This window comes from Lissotriton vulgaris, chromosome 8 (assembly GCF_964263255.1).
Source record: "Lissotriton vulgaris chromosome 8, aLisVul1.2, whole genome shotgun sequence".
In the NCBI taxonomy this organism is placed as follows: Eukaryota; Metazoa; Chordata; class Amphibia; order Caudata; family Salamandridae; genus Lissotriton; species Lissotriton vulgaris.
In genome coordinates this window covers 1,269,332,526-1,269,353,199 of record NC_141696.1, presented here as the reverse complement: position 1 = coordinate 1,269,353,199, position 20,674 = coordinate 1,269,332,526, and the positions used below count along the sequence as shown (strand labels likewise).

The window sequence follows — 20,674 nt, the reverse complement described above, 5'->3', positions numbered from 1 at the left end:
GAGAGAATAAAGCTCTAGATACTGGAGGGACGTTATCAGTAGTATTATTCTTATTTCTGAGATCGAAGGGACCAAGAGAGGGAGCAAGCAAAACATTAGGTGAAGAGGTATTATTAGTTGTTCCTAGATCCTTTTTCTCTATTGTAAAAGATTGTTTGCTAAGGTTTAGATCGTTAAATAAATTTGCACCCCCACTGTTTTTTATAGGGGTTACAGTTTTCAGGTCGCTCGTTTCAAGAAATGACTGAAGAAAGTCTTTCGGAGTGCTTGAGAGTTTGTTACTTAGGTCTAAGTCCAAACATCCCTCCTTTGTTTGTGAGCTATTTTTCATTTGGGTAGATTTAGATATGAGTTGTTCAGATTCAATAAACTATAGACTCAACAGGTTCAATAAATCTCAATTATCCAGCAACTACTCATAGCATAGGAGGGCATCAGTTACGGCTTGTTATCAAACTGCGTTCTGACAGATGACACAAATTCAACAACTTCTCGAACAGGTTATTTACCTTCGGGGCCACTTTATCTTTTAGAGACTCTATCTAGCTGAAGATTCCTTACCTAAGACTATCCCCAGGTGTCATACTGGATGGGGTCGATCAGCTTTGCGCCGGCTGCATTGGAAGTGACATGTGAGGTGCCTATGTAAACGCCATCCCAGCCCTCTGACATCAGTTACTTTTTGCGACATTTCTGCAACAGAAGCACAGAGCCATGAAGGATGCTGATGTACTAGTGTGCCGATACTAAGGACCTCATAAAAGTTACCCTATATGGAGAAATCAGTTCATAGAGCAGGGAGGATGAGAGGATCAGTAATGAAGCTGCAGCTAGATAGAGTCTCTACCAGATAAGGCCTTACCGGTGGTAAGTAACTCGTTCACCTGATAGAGACTTCTAGTCACAGATTCCTTACCTTAGATTAGATTCCCAAGCAATACCCCTCCGAAGGTGGGTCTGGGAACACGCGGGCAAAGGGCCTGTCAGGACGTACCCGATTGTCCAGGCATTAGTGCTTTGTGAACGTGTGCAATGATGCCTATGTTGCAACCTGGCAAATGTCCAGGACAGGGACTCAGCTAGCACCTGCAGTGGTCGCAGCCTTGGCTCTAGTGAATAAGCACGCACAATCTCAGGGGGTTGCTTTTTGGCAGTGAGTAGCAGATTTTAATGCAGAGCATAATCCATCTAGAGTTGGGGGAGGGTGTGCAAGTGTGCACTGCAGCTTTTACTCCTGGGGGCCGATATTGCAGCACCACTGCAAAACAGGCCCCCAGAAATTAAACCAACCCCACCACTGAAAAACTAGCTTCCACCCTTCCAGCCTCCTGGGGAAATGCCCAATGCCCGCTACAGCCAGTCCGGCCACGGTCAATAGGCACATAAGGCAACTGAGCAAGGGCTCATAGGGCGAGCACACCATGAAGGTCAAAACTAGGTTCAGGACCCATTGGGGCATAAGGAAGGGTTTTGGAGCGAACATAAATTGATACTTGTATAGCGCACTACTCACCCGCAAGGGTCTCAAGGCGCTTGTAGGAATACCGCTGTGGAACCCATCCTGGCTTTCCCTGTGAGGCATCCACTCCTGGGCACCCCCAGGGTGGAGGCCAGGCATCCTTAGCTTTGTGGGGGCCGTTGTGGAGATTAAGCAAGCTATTGACTAGAGTTGCAGAGTGGGACTCCATGATTGGAATAGGCACCGAGGTGAGAATTATCAGGTCCGTTGAATTTTGGGCCCAAAACCCGCCGAGGCGGGGAATTGAATCCTGGTCCCGGGGTAGACCTCTGCATCAGGGTCTGCCGCTCTAACCTTTGAGAAAATAAAAGGGTGGGTGTCTTGAACAGGGAGGGCTGATACGGCAACCACAAGTCTGCAGATATGGTCAGAATGTACCTTTTACTATGTCCAAAGCAAAGCCTTGCCAGGCTAACGAGAACAAACAACAAGATCTCGGATAAAGCTGCAGAAAGGGGATCAACATTTTTGTAAGTACCCCAAACCACAAATTTGTCCCAATGGCAGGTGTATACTGTCTTGGTTCAGGGACATCACGCTGGCAGAATGACATCACAGACTTCTGCAGGGAAGTCAAAGACTGTCAACTTCTATTGCTCAATTTCCATTGATGAAGACGGAGTGTGCGCTGGTTCAGTGGCCTGTTGCTGAGACAGAAGATCCTGCCAAAGGGCCTGGCTGATTGGAGGACCAATGTCCATGCTCATGAGATCTGGATACCATACTCTCAGTGCCCAATCCAGAGTAACAAGAATGACTTGCACCTGGCATGTCTTGAATTTTTGAGACCTCTTGACAAAAGTGGTATTGGCTGAGAGGCATACAAGAGGCCTGAGCTCCACTTGAGGTGAAATGCATTTCAGAGCGAGAGTTGCTTCGGAAACTAACCACGCAGACGCTCCAGCCATCTCTAGAATGCAGGCACTCTTGGCACTGGGTCCAAGACCCCACACCAACCTGCTTGTTGCAAAACCACATGGCAGTAATGTTCTCAGTGAAAACCTTATCTAGCCTACCCTTTGATGGAAGAAAGAAAGCAATCAATGAGACTCAAACTGCTCTCAGCTCCAGCAGGTTGATGTGGAGCAGAGACTCCAGCAGGGACCATAGGCCTCTGATCACCACCGCACCCAAATGGCTACTCCTGCCCCCGAGTGACGCGTATGTCACTACATGCAGCTTTGGATGGGAAAGAGAAATGGGGTTGGCTGTGACTCAAGTGCGGTTCGTCAGTCACCACTGCAGATGTTTTGCAGATCCCTCCAATATGTGAGCCAGGCAAGAGGTATTCCCCTAATGCTGCGTCCACAGGAACTGGAAAGAATAAAAGAATCAACCTAATAATAATCGAAAACAAAAAAAAAAATACTGATATGGGTACATTCTTCCTCAAAAAACACAGCTCGTCTGTCAAAATTCATTTTCACCATAAACCAACTCTGGAGAGACTACCCTAAGTGCTGTGTTTTTGTTTTGTTTTAGTTTATTATTTGGGTTGATTCTTTTTTCCGTTCATCACATTTTTTGTTTTAACGTTATCGTTTTAATGATTTAAGAAACAATATCAGGGGAGTTAACCCAGCGGGGTGCTAGAGGACTGGACTAAGCCACTTGGCAGAACTCCCTCATTTTTATGCAATGTCACATCACGTGTGTGTATGCCTTTTCTGTATGAACATGAATAAACAGGGTGGTTTATTAACTGAAGTATAGCCCCGTAGTGATCTTACATGAATAAGGAACTGGCTGATGTTTATACAGTGCACAAGCATTTGATTGTGTGTTGCGTTTTGAACGCAATTGGAAAATATGTAAAACAAACTAATTTTTACATTAACTGTAAATAGAATAGTAATCATGTTGAATGTGTTTATACCAACATGAAATATATACCTTTTTACATGTGTTCATATGTATGAACCAGTCTGTTTTACCCTGGATTACACCTTCGGCAGAAGGAGCACCCACAAGTCTGTTTTCCATGTTTATGTATGTTTTTCATGTTTTTCATAATCAAGATTCCTGGAGTGCGGGCTCTTTCTTGCAATGCAGCGCGAGTATTGGAGATATGGAGATATATATATACACATATATATATATTCATTCTAATCCTGCTCCACACTTGTTCCCAAAGCATCCGTTCTCTAGTTGGAGCCTTCAAACTTTTGATGGTTATCCATGACAGGGCATGATCAGATACTGTGACCGGGCCAATCTCTACCTCCCTAATCCTGTGTGCAATGAGACTGGAGAGAAGAACAATGTCAATTATGGAATATATGTGGTGGCCTTTTGAGGAGGAAAAAAATCCCATTCCCTCTGGAATTTTACTCTGCATATATCCACCAATCCCATAACTTATCCTTAACTTCTATTTGAATGCCGCTAACAGAGCATCTCTATGTAGTTAATTCGTCCACGTCCCCTTTCATCACTAGGTTAAAGATTCTAGCCATCAACAGCGCCAGCTTAACTTTGGTTAAGCCTTTAAATTTACATAGAATGTTTTTGAGGAATCTGTTTGAATCCTGATTGTGGGCATAAAGAGCAACTGCAGTAAGGATTTCAGCCCCAGCTTTACCTTCACCATAGCATTTCGTCCCTCTCTAGCAATTAAAATTCTTAATATCTCGTACTGAAGGAACATGAAATCCGAATGGCCATTCCACTGGTGTTGATGACAAATTGAAGTTGCTTATAAATCAAGTCAAGTCAAGTCAAATAGGCTTTATTTCGACATAAAAAGTATCTTAAAAAGCATACATACATAGTAAATTCAATATTTAACATTGCTAGATAAAAAGCATAAAAACCCCTACGTGCTAGGAATCAGCTGTTTTTTCCCTGCCAATTCTGATGGGGGGATTAAATAAATTACCTAAAAGAGATAGGCCAGTAACGGACCATAAATTTAAAATCAAGATTAAACAATTTGCCTAAGTCTTTTTGACCGAATCCGCCATGCCCACCCAAGATATTTCGAGGTGGCGCATGCAAAGAATGTACGAGTGTCTGTAAGTAGTATTCTTAGTGCCACATTGCAATGTCTGGTGCCCAAGGTGAGACACATCGGTTTCATCCATTTCGTGCGAGGAACCTTGTAGGCAGGGCACTCGAATAACAAATGGGGGACAGATTCACGCCGCTGAGGGCAAAAGGGGCACCATGGAGCAGTCTGGTAAGGAATTTTCCAATGGCATGTGAGCTCCATTACAGGGAGGAGACCTAATCTGAATTTAAAGTACAGTGATCTTTCCCATGGGGCAGAGATAGTATCCAAATACAATTCTCTGATAGGGACATCTTTGATCTCCAAGAAGTTTCTAGTCGATTTGCAGGTTGTTGTCGAAAAATTTCTTCTGTTTACCACCCACTGCCAATAGAGTTTTTTTATCGTGGATTTGGGCGGGGCTGACTGTTGGAGCCACGCTTCTTCCAGCCCCAGGTTGGCAAGTAGGGCCTTGATGTCCCTTAGCCATTTTATTTTTGCCCAACCCGGGGATTTGATTATTTCCCGAAGGCCATCCGCATAGCTTGAGAGCTCTGGTACTCTCCAGATGCGGGCCCACAGTAACAGAGGGTGTAGCTTTGCTTGGTCTTCGATCGCCCGACATCCCATATCCAGTTGCAATGGTAAGATGGGGATAGATGGGCCGAGAGACATTAAACTTCTCAGGAAGGTATTCTCTGCTCGAATTAGCTCTTTCATATTTGACATCCCCCAGAGCTCTGCCCCGTAAAGTGCTGCGCTTACTCCTCTAGCCGAATAAATGTCCATTACTGCCGCTATTGGTTTTGTAGAAGCTGCTCTCTGCTCTTTCAACAAGACCCCAGTCACTCTTTTCAAACTCAATAACATTTTGGTCAAGTGACAGTCCCATTTCATGGAGTCCACCAGCCGGATGCTCAGGTAGTCGAACGTCTTAGTCCTTTCCAATGCAACGGACCCCAGTGTAGGAGGGGGTCCGAGTTTTTGCGGGGGATTCAAAATGAGATATTTTATTTTATCTGTATTGATACAGAGACCTCTTTGCTTACAAAAATCGTCAAATCCAGAAAGAAGTTGCTGGAGGCCCATTGGGGATTTTGACAATAGTAAAGTGTCGTCAGCAAAGAGCAGGGTAGGGATTAGACGGCCTGCCAGACGGGGGGCATCTGCTGGTAACTTGGTTAGGAAGTCCACCACCCCATTCACATAGAGGGAGAATAGGGTCGGGGCCAGTACGCAGCCTTGCCGCACACCTTTATTCACCTCTATTTTTGGGGTCTTTTGACCATTTGGCCCCCAGCGTATTTGAGCATAGTTCTTTTCATGAAACCTCATGATCAAATGAAGCAGATAGGGTGGCATGCCAAGGTCACTCAGTACCTTCCAAAGGTTGTTTCTGGGTACCAAGTCAAAAGCCGTTCGGAGATCGATGAAGGCCAGGTATAAGGTACCCTTCCCAATCGTGACGGTCTTCCAGTGAATCATGAGCAGCCTTAGCGATTGTTCTATTGTTCCTGTGCCAGCTCTGAACCCAGCCTGGAAGTCCGAGAGTATCATGTTTTCCTCTGCCCATTGCTGAACTCTGGATAAGAGGACCTTGCCCGCTACTTTTTGAGAACAATCTATCAGGCTAATCGGCCTGTAATTGGCTGGATCGTCTCTTGAGCCTTTTTTGTGCAGGGGTACCACCTCAGCGGCCTTCCATGAAGTAGGGAGGGGGGCCCCTGCCATGGCAGCGTTTAGTACAGATGCGATTAGTATACTCCAGTCATCTGGGTCTGCGCGGAGAAGGTCGCCAGGAAGGCCATCAGGACCAGCTGCTTTACGAGGAACCAAGGATTTTATAGCAATTTCAGCTTCTTTCCTGGTAAACAGACTTTCCTCATAACTCCCATCACCTCGAAGGATCTGTGGTAGCGGGAAGTCCGTTACTTCTACTTCAGATGATGTGTACAGTTTTGAGAAATGTGCAAGCCACTGTTCTTCGGTTATATTGCATGTGATGACAGTATCTAGGGGTCTGTTTTTCTTTCGCAATAAGTCCCAGAAGCCTTTAGCATTTTTTTCCACACTGGCGGCACGGAGTTCCTGCCAGAAGGCATCTTCCCAGTCTCTCCTTGCTGCCCTTAGCGCAGATTTATAGCTCTTGCGTTTGTTAGCTATTAATGTTGGATCACCGCTCTTTACTGCCAGGATTAGGGCTTTCTTTCCAGCACGGCACTCCGACGAGTACCAGCCTGATTTGCCTTGTCGCTTGTCAAGGTTTTTGCTCCCCTTTTTTGACTTGACCATGAACAAATCCCCAATCGACGTTGAAAACTCGCTAAACATGGCTGCAATCCTGTGCGGACTGGGAGGCTGCCTTTCCAGGAGTTCACAGGCTGCAGCAGTGATGGCTTTAATGCAGGATAATTTTTCTTCGTCGATAGCCACTTTGTCCCATCTTAGGCGTCTGAGGCAATTTGAGGGGACCACCCCCCCCCGATGACCTTTGCTCTGGAACGTCACGATCTCCATAGAATGAGCCACTGTCCCTCCACCAGTATGTTAGGGATAATGAGAGCGCATTATGATCACTATCCAGGGAAGGTAAAACTGTCATGTCCTTCGTGTGGGCCCACAAAGGAAAGTTTAGAAGAATGTAATCTATCCTGGATGAGTGACCCACCCTATTATACGTGTGAGCCCCCGCTGGGTCAGAGCGTGTTCTCCCGTTGGCTGCTCTCAAGCCATACTCAAGTGTGAGGGAGTTTAGTTGAACAACTCTAGGGGTCCATCTTTTGACAATAGGTAAATCAAGGGACGGAACACCTCTCCTTGAATCTTCGTCGTACAGGTCCAGCGATTCATCGGTTAACAGGGGCTCAAATGTGCAGTTGAAATCCCCCATAACCAGGATTAGGGAGTCTCTATGGCACTCCCCTAAGGCTGCCTCCAAAGCAGTAAGGGTTGGTGACAAAGCCCTCCCTGAATCCCCACGTGTGTAGATGTTAAAAATCTCCAGCTTTACGGCTTTCCTTGGGCATTTTACAGTGAGCCGCATAAGGTCTGGAGATTTTTGGGGGTGATGATGTACCCTCCAACCTAAAGATATATCTACCCAGACTAGGAGGCCTCCAAACGGGCGCCCTCTTCCCGAAGCTGGAATACCTGCCGGGACAAAGAAGGTAGCATAGCCTACTCTATGCCTTGGTTCCACACACCACGTCTCTTGGAATGCACAGACTGCGTGGGGCTCGGTGAGCGCCACCCAGTCCGGGGCATCCAACTTGTTGTTTAAGCCTGCCACATTCCAACTAATGGTTTTCAGGGTAGGGCAATTTGGAGACTCAACACATCCAGCTTCCTCACCCTGTACAGCCGTAGATTGTACTCCATTCACGGACTCAGTGGACCCGGTCCAATAGCCTGGAGAAGAAGGGATAGGGGGGTTGGGCGTGGGTTGGGGCACAGAAATGTTGGCTGGTGACGAGGGGACCCTCTCGGCTATGCGTGATGTAATAACCCTTGGTGAGGGGGCGTTTGTTACCACTTTATCACCGAGTCACCAACCCCAGCCCTGCGGGGGGGCCACTTGGGTCGGTGTCCATGCCCTTGCTCTAGCGTCTAACGTTGGGTGGTGCGGGAACCATGCACCTCTACCCTCATCCGGCAAGAACTTCTTATGCCTCGATGAAGGAGGGGGGCGGTAAAAATACCCCAAATCCCTAGTTTGAATGTCGCAAAAGTTATAATGCGACTGCTGGCTGCATATCATGCCTGCTGCTCTGGGATCGTTAAAATTGATCAGTACGCAGTCCCCAGTTAGGTCCTTACGTCTATTACCGATCCACCCCACACGGCGAACATAGGCTATTCTGCCGTCAATGTGCCCTGGGAGGGGTCTATTTACTTTGAGCCAGGAGAGTGTCTTATGTTTAAGATCAGAATATAGCTCAACAGAACCCTCTTCGAGCTCCGGGACACCCGTTAAGATTACCACATACGGTTTACAACCAGGGGGGAGGCTAGCATTGGGTGTGTGCCTTTTTACCCTATCTACTGGTGTTGTGCCCGGAGGTTTAGCTAAGGGTTTGGCTAGGGGTTTAGGCGTAGCCTGATTGCCAGGGGTGGGAAGGGATGAAGTTGTGTTTCCCTTCGACGTGGCAGGCAAGTTTCCTACTGTATTAGGGTTGAGGGCTATAGGCTTGGGATTGGGAGCAAAGTTAACCTTCGGGGCCTTGGGCGCTTGGGTAGTGGGTTTTTTCTTTTGGCGGCCCAAGCTGGGCTCAAGAGCGGGGGTTTTTGGAACAGGACTGGTTCCAGTATTGGGTTGGAGTGACTGAGGGATCTCCCCAGGTGCAGGCGGTTTTTGGCGAGGCACTGAATCAGAGGGGACTAGGGTGACAGCTCCACTCCTTGACCCGCCATTTTCTTCTCCCTGCACCTTAGCATGGAATTTGACCAGTGATTTCACAGCGTAAAAGTTGTCCAGCATTGACTGCTCTAGGGCAGCTAATTTACGTGTGAGACTGTCAATCTTATCTACGAGCGGCATTACCACAGACCTGATTAAGTTCTCGACATCTAAGTCGGTGTGCACAGCCTGGGGAAGTATGGTGAAACCTAGAGGAGCCAACGGGCCTGGTATGCCCTCAGGTGCAATATCTCTAGTGTGGGTGGTAGAAGTGTTTGAGTATGGGACATGGTTTGTAGTAGAGCCCCCTTTGGGCGCATTTTGCCTACTCACTTTACTGTGTGGCTTATGAGACCCCCCCTTCCGAGGACTGGCAGGACGCTTTCGCTTTTTTTGTGCAACTTGTCCTAAGGCTGGTTTCCCAGTAGGGATAGTTTCTTGAACTACTGCTGTGGGGGTGCTAGCTTCGATGGATTCAACTGTGGGGGAAGGTTGTGTGGCTTCGTTAGGCAACGCTGAGGGGCTACGGGCATTATTGATCTCTGAGTAAAGATCATAATTTTAGGCCCCCTGCAAAGGGTCAGTTTGATCAAGAGGATTTAGATGTGTTGGGTCTTGAGCAATGACTGGTGCAGTGGTGGTTACCCTTTCTAAGCTTGCCCTAATCCGACTTACTCTCTCGTCAATGTCCGGAGAGTCGATTACGACCAATGGTGTAGTAGGCACATTTGCGGGGCTGGGGGCTAGGGCAAGGGCGCCCAAGGATGAGCGCTTTTGAGATAGACCCCTGGAGTCCCGGGATAATCTTCGTTCAGCAAGGATTATCTCCTTTTCTACGATGGAAACAGCCCGGGTAATAAATTGGTCCATTGTGCCTATAACAACGTCTCCCGCAGCTTTCCTTGATTTACTTGATCTTGTGCCTGTGGCCATGTTCTTACAATTCGCCCTCCCTCTTAGGAGAGCCAAGAGATGTGGCCCGGCCCGGCCTCTTCTGGCCCCTGATGGCCACAGATGGTCCCGCCCTTGTCCCGGGCTTCTCCCGCGTGCTCCCACACAGCGGGATGAAGGCGTTCCTTTGTGGGGGCGTGAAGCGAGGGGATGGGAGGGGCAAGAGGTCTGCAGGTGTGCCGGGACGCAGGGACTCCTGGTTCTTTGAGTCCCTGCAGCGGCAGCGCTGGTGAATAGAGCGTGGGCCTGCTCCCTCGAGTGCTTGTTAAGGGCTGTGAGCAAACGTGCTCCCAACAGCCTCACGGACCAGAGCTGCGACGCGGCACCCGCGGAGCGGGTGCGGCTAGTTGTAGCGAAAGGCAGCAAAGGCAGCAACAGCTACAGTGGTGTCCACAGCTATCACAGGATAACGCCGGTAAGCCCTCGGCGTGCGAGTGCTTATAAATGGATTTCTCCTATTAGAACAATATATTCTTTCTCATATATCAAATAACTATGAATCCTTGTCCTTTTAGAAGGGGAATTCACAATCTTCACATTAAGAGACAAGGCGGTGAATGTTAATATTTAATCATAGAAGCCGATACATCTTGTAAGATCACCTGGCTACAAAAGATTAAGAGCTCACTGATGAGTATAGGTATGACCCATATGTGGGAGGACCCAGCTGGTAGTTTGTTTCCTTCAAAGAAGGACTTTAAGGAGCCTTATTGGCTCACGGTCAAAGCAGAGAGCATACGTTCCGTTAAGAAATGTTCATTGTCTGGCAGCTTTTTAGAGTATGAGCTAGATCCAGTGAAAATTATTGGGATTTTATATCCAGTACTAGAAACAGGAGATTATTCCATCAATTTCGGGTAGGTACCTTACCGGTCAAAATGTTTACGCAAAAGTGGTCCAGCACGTTGGAAAGCAAATGCTCCTTTTGTCCAGAGCAGGACGAGACAGTCCTTCACATTTTATTTGTGTGCCCTGCTTACAAGTCTCCAAGGGTCAAATGGATAAAACCTATCTGCATTAATATGGGTACTAGGTCACTTTTGGAGACCTCTGGGCAAAGCGAGATGTAATTCCATTTACCACCATGCAACAGAAACACAGGATCAGGCAGACGGAGTATTTTCGATATTTCCAGGTCCGACATGCCCTACAGTCTTGTTTTCCCAAGGGGTCCACTCCCCCACAACATACACCCCTCGAGGATAGACTACTCGACAGATATCTCCCAGAGAAAACGATCTCATTCACATACAAGAAACTGATAAATAACACCGGGGCCTCCCTTCAAACAGTACGAGAGAAGTGGGAGAGGGATGGCCTTGAACTGGATGATGAGGAATGGCAGGAGGCACTCCCCTCTCCGTGGGAGGTAGCGATTTAAGCCAGACTGAGGCTTGTTCAGTTGAAAATATTACATAGGATATTTGTCACTGGGACGTGCCTGGTTCTCAAGGGAAGGGTACAAGGAGGGGAGTGCAGACGACAGTGTGGAGGGGAGGGCACATTTATGCACATCATATGGGAGTGTGAATTCATCCAGACATATTGGCGAAGAGTGCATGCTGTCATTAGTAAGGTGCTGGAACTCGATATCACGCTCGAGGTGAAGAGGTGCGTCCTGAATGTGTGGGAGCCCACAGATCTGAGTAGGAAGGGAAATATTTGGGTCACCTTAGGTCTCATGGTGGCGAAGCGGAACATAGCTCAACTGTGGGGGGCCACAACCCCGCCAACAGTAACGGACTGGGAAAAGAACATGGACTGGTGCATATTCCGTGAAAAGACAGTATACCTCTCTAGGGGTTGCCCCGAAGAAATGGTCATTGATATGGGGGGCTTGGAATGTTTACCAGGGGGGAATCTGTAACCCACCTCGAGACTCTTCTATTGAAGACCTACCGTCACCTAAATTGGAATGTTCTAGTTATTGTTGCACCTCGGCTCAACCCACATCATGATCAATATTGTGAATGACTGTCATTTCCTCACTTGTGTATAATGTCAGTCTGATATATGCTATGCTGCTGATAAGTTTTGATTAATAAAAAGAATTATAAAAAAAAAAAAATATGGGTACTAGGTCATATGCTACAGTCATTCGAATCTTGAAGACCAATACCCAAGAGCCAATTGTGATAGCCATTGCCAAAATTTTAGGCTGAATGTGGAGAATACGTTCCAATTTCATGAAGCAACAGATGGCAGTATCAGGAAGCAATGCTTAGGCAGAAGTATGGTTATTGTTCTTGCACCTTATACTAGACTCACTCAGTGATTTTAGTACATGGAAATGTATATATATATATTTTCTAAGTGTATGTTTTTGAATCATGATGTATTAGTAGTAAAATGAATTTGGGTGGGTCTCGGACAGACAAGCTAGAATGAAGGTCATTAATTGCTTTTAATTGTTTTGAGATTTTTAACAGAAATAGGGTTTGCAATCTACTGGGTCAATATTTTGTTTCGTATCACCTTGCACCCAAAAGCAGTTGCTGTTATAGCATAATGTATTTAAATAGGTTTTTAATTAATTGTTTTAGATGATTGTTCTATAATGATATTGTTAATATTGTGGGTGTCTTTCGTGATCAATTTGATCGAAATAAAAACAGAAAATGAAAAATATTTTATCATACGAGTACTTCAGCAATATCCCACAAATCTGAACTTACCAGTGTCATTCTGTCATCATGATCTTTCCTCCCTTCCAAACTCACACCCTAAGTCAAACTCTATATCAAATAATGCATTATGAATAAAACATATAAAATTAAAGATAACAGTTTCAAACAAGCTTGCCATTGGGCTCAATTTCCACAGATTGGGCTCAATTTCCACAGATTGGGATCAATTTCCACAGATTTGCCTGTGGAGCAGTCCAGACCCACACATTGACTCCAGCTTGGGACCATCGCAACACTGAGTGAAGATCCCCTCACATCCCTATAACATGCAAAAACTGTGGATAATTAACAGAGAGGATGGTAGGCAAACTTTGGGAGGCCCTCCCCTTCAGCCTTAACTATTGATTCTGTTTTCCAGCATATACCTCATGACTTCAGCAAGCATTTACACATGAGTATGCATTGGCTTGTCGTCTTTGGTAACTCGGGGGTATAAGGTAGAAATTGTAATAAATCTTTCATAAGGTAGCATGTAGAAAAAAACCTGGTAAGAGAGGGACTCAATTTTTCTCTCTGTCTCTGGATCATGTGAAGTGATGCATTTGATATTTTGGAAGAAAAACCATGTTCTGTTCTGAGAATCTTCAACCCTAGTTGTCCAACTGTCTAAAAGGGGCATTTTCAGTGCTTTCCAACAAGCAGAAAATGTTTGTATGTGGTGATCTTTCTGCAAGTAAGACAATGTCTCTGGGGTGCAGAAAGATTACCCTCTTTTGAGAATCCGCTCTATGCACTCTCTGAATGCCCTTGTCTTTGGATTCATTCCATATTCTGACACTGTCTCTTTGTGTCTCGGTCTTGACACTTCTGCTTGAGATTGTGCACTTAAACATGTAAGTCATTGAACAGATTGTCTGATTCAGACATTTTGGTGGAGGTTGCTTGCATGGTTTCTTCTGCTTCCACCACTCTTGAGCCCCACACAGCAGGTCTATGTTTTGTTGTAGTGAGGTCATCACTTTAGCCAGACTTTTCTTAATGTCTTCCATCACCTGGTGCAAATCTGCATTTCACTCCTTTGCAATTCCTACAGCCAGGACTTAAGATCATCTTTTGTAATACCAAAATCTTTTTTTCTAGGCACATGTCTCTTCCTCACATAATGACCTGTTCACTGAAGGCTTGCTTGGTTTAACAATAAGGAGTAGTTTCTGTCCTGTAACTCCAGTTCTGTAGTAGGGGTATCTCTGTTATAGTCATAATCTAGTGAATAGTCCCGCCCATTTGCGTGGACCCCGGAGCAATCAAAAATAATCTCTTAAAGTGTCGAAAAAATGCAGAACTGCACAGACACTTAAGAGAGAATTTAAAGACATATAATGCAGCCTATAAACAGGCTACACTGTCCAGTACTGCAACTAGAAATTCCACAAAAAATCCACAAACAGCAAAGCCTGTCCAGATTTCCCTTGCCTTCAGCAAAAACCCTCTGGAATGATAGAGAGGAAGACATGGACAGACAAGCCCCATAGGCTGCCATTATGTGGCTCAAAACAGGATACTGTGCCTTTAAGAGAACTTTCCAGAACTACACAGTATCCCAGAATGCACTGCAGGTCCCTTTTACTTTCAGTTCTTTTTGAAGGCGTAACATGCCAGACCTGTAGCATTCCGAACATGAATATCTCTCCACCGGGGAGGAGGGCGGGCGCTTATGACTATAACAGAGATACCCCTACTACAGAACTGGAGTTACAGAAAAGAAACTACTCCTTCTGCAGTAGGGGATCTCGGTGTATAGTCATATTCTAGTGAATAGAATGGCAAGCCCATCCCCACACCAAAGCGGCGGTGGAGAAAAGAAATCAACACCACTATTGTGCGAACAAATTCCGCAGCGAAGCCTGTCCAACCTGAGCATCTGCCCTGGCATCAGTGTCCAGACAGTAATGCTTAGCAAAGGTATGAACCGACTTCCAAGTGGCGGTCTTGCAAATTTCTGCAATCTGCACATTACGGAGCAAGGCTGTGGTGGCAGCTTTGCCCCTGGTGGAATGAGCCTTAGGCTTACCTCCTAAGGTCTTATTAGCTTTCTGGTAACACAGTTGTATGCAGGACACAATCCACCTAGAGATGGACTGCTTAGAGGTTGCAAGACCCGTCCTGACCGATCCATAATTGATAAACAATTGGTCTGACCTACGAATACCTTTGGTCTTATCCAGATAAAATTTCAACACCCTCCTAACATCCAGGGAATGTAAGGACCTTTCCGCTGGAGATGAAGGGTTCTGAAAAAACGTAGGCAAAGTTATAGTCTGGTTGACATGAAAATCAGAAATAACCTTGGGAAGAAATTTAGGGTGAGTACGCATAACAACCTTGGCAGCATGGAATACAGTATAAGGTTCTTGGCAACACAACGCCTGAATTTCACTCACCCTGCGGGCCGATGTAATGGCCACGAGGAACGCAGCCTTCCAGGACAGGTGCTGCAACGAAGCCTTATGAATGGGTTCAAAAGGCTCCTTCATCAATCTGGACAGCACCACATTCAATTCCCATGAAGGCGAAGGAAGCCTGACAGGAGGGAACATTTTCTTCAAGCCTTCCAAAAAATCTTTGATCACAGGGATCTGGAAGAAGGAAGTCTGTGAAGGGCATTTCCTGTAGGCAGTCAATGCAGCGAGATGAACCTTAATGGAATGAACATTAAGGCCAGACCGCGCCAAATGTAGAAGGTAAGGAAGGATGACATCTTCCTTGCACGTCGTTGGGTCAAAGTTCTTGGACACACACCAGATACAAAACCTCTTCCACTTGTAAGCATAAGAGGTCCGAGTGGAAGGTCGCTTATACTCCTTCAGTATGTCCATGCAATCTTCGGGCAGATTCAGATGGCCATATTGCACTATCTCAGGGGCCATGCCGCCAAACTCAAGGACGAGAGGTTGGGGTGCAACATCTGCCCCCCGAACTTCGTGAGAAGGTCCGGCCTGCACGGCAGCCGTATGTGCGGAAGGAGAGACCGGTGTAGAAGGTCCGTGAACCACCACTGCATGGGCCATTCCGGGGCAATCAGGATCATCCGTGCCCTGGACTGGGACAGCTTGATCAGTACCGCTGGAATCAGGGGAATGGGTGGAAAAGCGCACACAAAGCTGTTCGACCAGTTGATCCAGAGTGCATTCCCCAGCGTCCCATGCTGGTAGTACCTGGAGGCGAAGTCTCAGCATTTGCTGTTTTCGGCGGTGGCGAACAGATCTAAGTCTGGAGTCCCCCACCTTTCGAAGACTTCTCCTAGTACGTCGTCGTTTATGACCCATTCGTGGTTTTCCTGAATGAGTCTGCTCAGTGCGTCTGCCTGAACATTTTGCACACCTGGTAGATGGGTAGCCGTTATCGTCAATCCTCTGGCCAGAAGCCAGTGCCAGATCGTCTGCGCCTCCCGAGACAAGGTGCGCGATCTCGACCCCCCCTGCTTGTTGAGGTAATACATCGTGGTCGTATAGTCCGTCTGCACAAGCAGAGAGTTGGTCTGGCAGGACGGATATAAGGCCTTCAGCGCCAAGTGAACAGCTCTGAGTTCCAGGAAATTGATGTGATACGTGGACTCCATCGGAGACAACATTCCTTGAATCTGTAAGTCTCCCGACTGCGCTCCCCAGCCGTGGAGAGAAGCATCCGTCACGATAGTCTGAGTAGGAATGTCCTTGTGGAAGGGAACCCCTCTGAGGAGATTCTCCGCTGAACACCACCACTTCAGAGACTGAAGAGCATGCAGAGACAGTCGTATCTTGTCGTCCCAAGATCCTTTCCTCTGGTCCCATTGGTCCTCCAAGCACTCCTGCAGAGGTCTCATGTGTAGTCGTGCATGAGGAGTGAGGAAGATACAAGAGGCCATCGACCCCAGTAGAGAAGACACCGTCCTCACTGTTGTAGATGGAGCGGTCATAAGAGCCTGAGCCTTCCGAAGGATCGATCGCCGTCGCTCCTCCGAAGGAGACACGCTTGCTGACAGCGTATTGATGGTGGCTCCCAAGTACTGAATGCACTGGGCCGGGATCGGGACAGACCTGGACATGTTGATGTGCAACCCCAACTTGTTCAAGAGAACGCACGTCTTCTGGAAGTGTGCTCGCGCTTCCGAGAAGGAGGAGGCCTTGATCAACCAATCGTCCAGGTACGGGTAGACAAACACCTTGTTCTTCCTGAGGTGTGCTGCTACCAAAGCCATGCACTTCGAGAATGTTCTGGGCGCAGATTTCAGCCCGAATGGCAGCACTGTGTACTGATAATGGTTGGTGCCGACTTGAAATCGCAGAAACTTCCTGTGTTTGCACGCAATGGGCACGTGGAAGTAGGCATCCTGTAGGTCTATGGCACAAAGCCAGTCCCCCTGTTGCAACTGAGGAAAAATCTGATGCAACGACAGCATGTAAAACTTTTCTCTGCGAATCCACTTGTTTGCCTGCCGCAAGTCCAGAATGGGCCTGAACTCGTTCTTGTCCTTCTTGCGCACCAGGAAGAACCGGGAGTACAGACCTCTTTCTCTTTGAGACAGAGGTACGTCTTCTATCGCCCTTTTCCTTAACAGGATATCGGCCTCCGCCTGGAGCTCGCGCAGTTGATACTGCGAGCTGACCGGAGGGATCGCTGGAGGAGGGCTGATGAACCGAAGACTGTATCCATTGCAAACAATATTCAGCACCCACTTGTCCTAAGTAATTTTTCTCCACTCTGCCAGAAAAAATTGAACGCTTCCCCCCAACCTTGACGGCGACCTTGACGACGAGGACTCCCTCGACGGCGAACGCCTCCTCTTCGCCAACGGCGAACGGCGGTGTCGCCTCGACGGCGAGCGCCGACGCCGGGCCTGTCGAAGTCGAAAGCTCAACGCCGACGTCGACGAGGACGATGAAGAAACAGTCACTGGGGACTTCGATGGTCTAGTAACATCCCTCGACGCCGAGCGTCGACATCGTTTAGTCTCCGACGACGGGGAGCAGACCGTAGTCATCCCTCTCGATGCCGTAGTGGGTGCAATAGACCCAGGCGGAGAATGGTGGCGTTTGCTGGTCTTCCTGCCCCTGGGGAGCCCCCCAGAGGCCTCAGCATGGGCAGAAGAAGCCCCTCCAGACCCACCTTGTGCCTTCAATCTTCTTTCCTCGATGCCCTGAAGTCTGATCTTCTTCCTGTCCTTCAGGGTCCTGCCAGAGAAGCCTTGACATATCACACACTCCTCAGGGATATGAGAAGGAAGGCAGAGGATACACACCTCATGGGGATCCGATTTGGCCTTCTTCCTGGAGCAATCCGGGCATTTATCGTATAAAGCAGGCATATTCGACAAAAAACAGAGTGCAAGAACCAAGGAGAAAGGCACCAAAGTACAATAAAGCACTTAACGTAGAAAAGCAGTGAAAAAATCACCAAAAACCCTTAAAAAGGGAGAGCTCAATGCTCCATGGTCCTGCTTGCAGGAGCCGGAAAAAAGAACTGAAAGTAAAAGGGACCTGCAGTGCATTCTGGGATACTGTGTGGTTCTGGAAAGTTCTCTTAAAGGCACAGTATCCTGTTTTGAGCCACATAATGGCAGCCTATGGGGCTTGTCTGTCAATGTCTTCCTCTCTATCATTCCAGAGGGTTTTTGCTGAAGGCAAGGGAAATCTGGACAGGCTTTGCTGTTTGTGGATTTTTGGTGGAATTTCTAGTTGAAGTACTGGACAGTGTAGCCTATTTATAGGCTGCATTATATGTCTTTAAATTCTCTCTTAAGTGTCTGTGCAGTTCTGCATTTTTTCGACACTTTAAGAGATTATTTTTGATTGCTCCGGTGTCCACGCACATGGGCGGGACTATTCACTAGATTATGACTATACACAGAGATCCCCTACTACAGAAGATGTTATTTCTTTGCCACTTTTCATAGAAGACGCACACTTCATTTAATCTATCAGGCACCCATACCATCCTAGGTGTCAGCCAGTAATGTTGAGGGTTGACTGGACTTCTTGGACCATTCAGTGTCGGTGACTCAACTTTTTTCGTCAATTGTGCTTTCTACAATGTAGCATATGTTCCATATGTTGTCCCAATGTTAAGGATGTTGGTTGGCAGAAGTATTCTCCCAACTGCTCCTAGAAGTGTTGGGGGCCCCAAATAGACATATTATGTTCACTGAAACTTCATATCATTGAAGGGAAAACACCTTCCTACGGCACCACTAGCATCGAACACCTCATTTTTTAATGAGGGGATTTGTGAGACATGAAAAGTGGTGAGCGGCACCCTATCCAAACAGCACCAGTGAACATCCATCAACCACTCATGCCAGTCAGTGGATCATGGCCACCCTCATTCCTCAAAGTCTCTCTCTTTTCATGCATGCAGCAAACTGCAGTACAGAAATGAGTGGTGTTTTTGGTTATTATTGTTAAATGGTAAGCAATTCAATGCAATGTCCTTCAGACTGGCAGTAAGAGGAAAACTCATCGCGCTGCAACTACCTTCCAGACCTCTGGCCTCTAGGAGTCTCCCTGCCTTGAAAATCACAGTTGAATAAATGCTCATCAGGGATAAGGCCGTTTGTGTTCTCCATTATTGCAGACCATCCATCATGCCATCGGGGTATGGAATGTGATGGTTTTTGGCATCGGCTACTTCGGGGCAACAGCTACACCAGCCTGCCAACTTCCAGGACCTGCCACCATCATTCCAAGGTCATGTGTGGCAGGAATCGGTGGACAGTCCCCACCAGCTCCCTCCACTCCGCTGTGAGCCGCTGTGGCCCCAACATCTATTGAATAGAAGCAGGTCTCAGGGCCACAAATACACATTTCATAATATAGTGGGTGCCATCTAGAAAAATGCAGGTTGCCATCACCTTCGAGCAGGACTGTGGGTATTTATTGGTGGCCGTTCTCCTCTTGGAGTGATCCTATGGTATTGTATTTATATTTTCAGGTGCAAAATCAGTTTATCCTAGCCCTAACTATTGCTTCCAGAGTACCAGACAGGCTTCACCCACATTCAGCTTCCCTGGGCTAATACTGTACACATCGAAGAATTTGCGACCGCCATATCAGGAGTCCTGTAGCATCCCTCTTTTAAAAGTAACAAGCAGCCTTTGAAAAGGTAAACGCATAAAACAAAATTATAATTTCACCCAAACTAAAAGCAATTGATCCATACCTGACCAGTTTCATAATGTCTTGCAAACTGGTTAACTACTCGGTAGTCACTGGCAAAGTACTCCATTAATATAGAAGGAACTTCAGCGAAATCTGTAGCACATCTGGTCCCTAAGAAAGAAATACGTATAATATTATTTGGACAACTTCAACATATTTTCTATTCAAAGGAGGTGTGGTTTACAAAGAATCTGAATAGTCTGCACTCTAGAATAAAATCACATTTTGTTTCACAGCGTACAATCGAGCAAGAAAGTGCTCCCAGAACTGTGGCCGGCTGTTTCACAATAAATCACAATCAAAAAGTATAGAATAATATTTGCACAGCTGGATCAGGCAGCTCATAAAACAGTGTGAAACACCCTTTATAAACAAAGCCAGCTTACCCGCTAAGCAGGAAAGAAAATAATTTCATTGTGTTAAATAACATTCAAATCAAATTTCCTTCATAGCCTTAATTCAGTTAGACATTGTACGTTTCTGGTATTGTATCGCTGTTTTTTCTTTTAAAAAAGCCTGTTTAATAGGAGTTTGGTTTGTAAGTACAGGTAAATCCACCTTACTGCTTTTATCACACTATATAGCTACAAACCTGCTGCACCCTAACACTACTTTAGGTATAACACAATTCTGCCATACAGCCCATATGATGAAATTAAGTAGATTGGGCGTTTGATTTGCTGCTTCATGCCTTCAGTATTGCTTTGAAGTTTATATTAAATTAATTACTGGTTCTAGCCTGAGAATGGTGTCGAACCTGCTATAAAGCAATACCAGAGATCACGAGACAATATGAAAGGGTAATTTTTGAATCTCATACATGTTTAAAAAATGGGTGGAGAATTAGGGGCAGATGTATCAAGAAACCATTTTGCACTTCTCTAATAGCGATTGTTAAGGAATCGCTATTTGAGAAGTGCAAAATGGTATGTATGTAGAATTTCGCTATTTTTTAGCGATTCCTTAAAATTCCTTAATTGCGATTAGCAAATTGCTAAT

General features: G+C 46.5%; 1 protein-coding gene across 1 annotated transcript in view; it reads right to left on the bottom strand.

Moving 5' to 3' along the window:
• The window catches only part of MIPEP (mitochondrial intermediate peptidase), an 833,321-nt gene that overhangs the window by 457,563 nt on the left and 355,084 nt on the right, over positions 1–20,674 (bottom strand). The window contains exon 14 of the mRNA XM_086935192.1: positions 19,677–19,786. Coding sequence (XP_086791318.1) covers positions 19,677–19,786 — 110 coding nt within the window. The remainder of the gene's footprint in view (positions 1–19,676; positions 19,787–20,674) is intronic.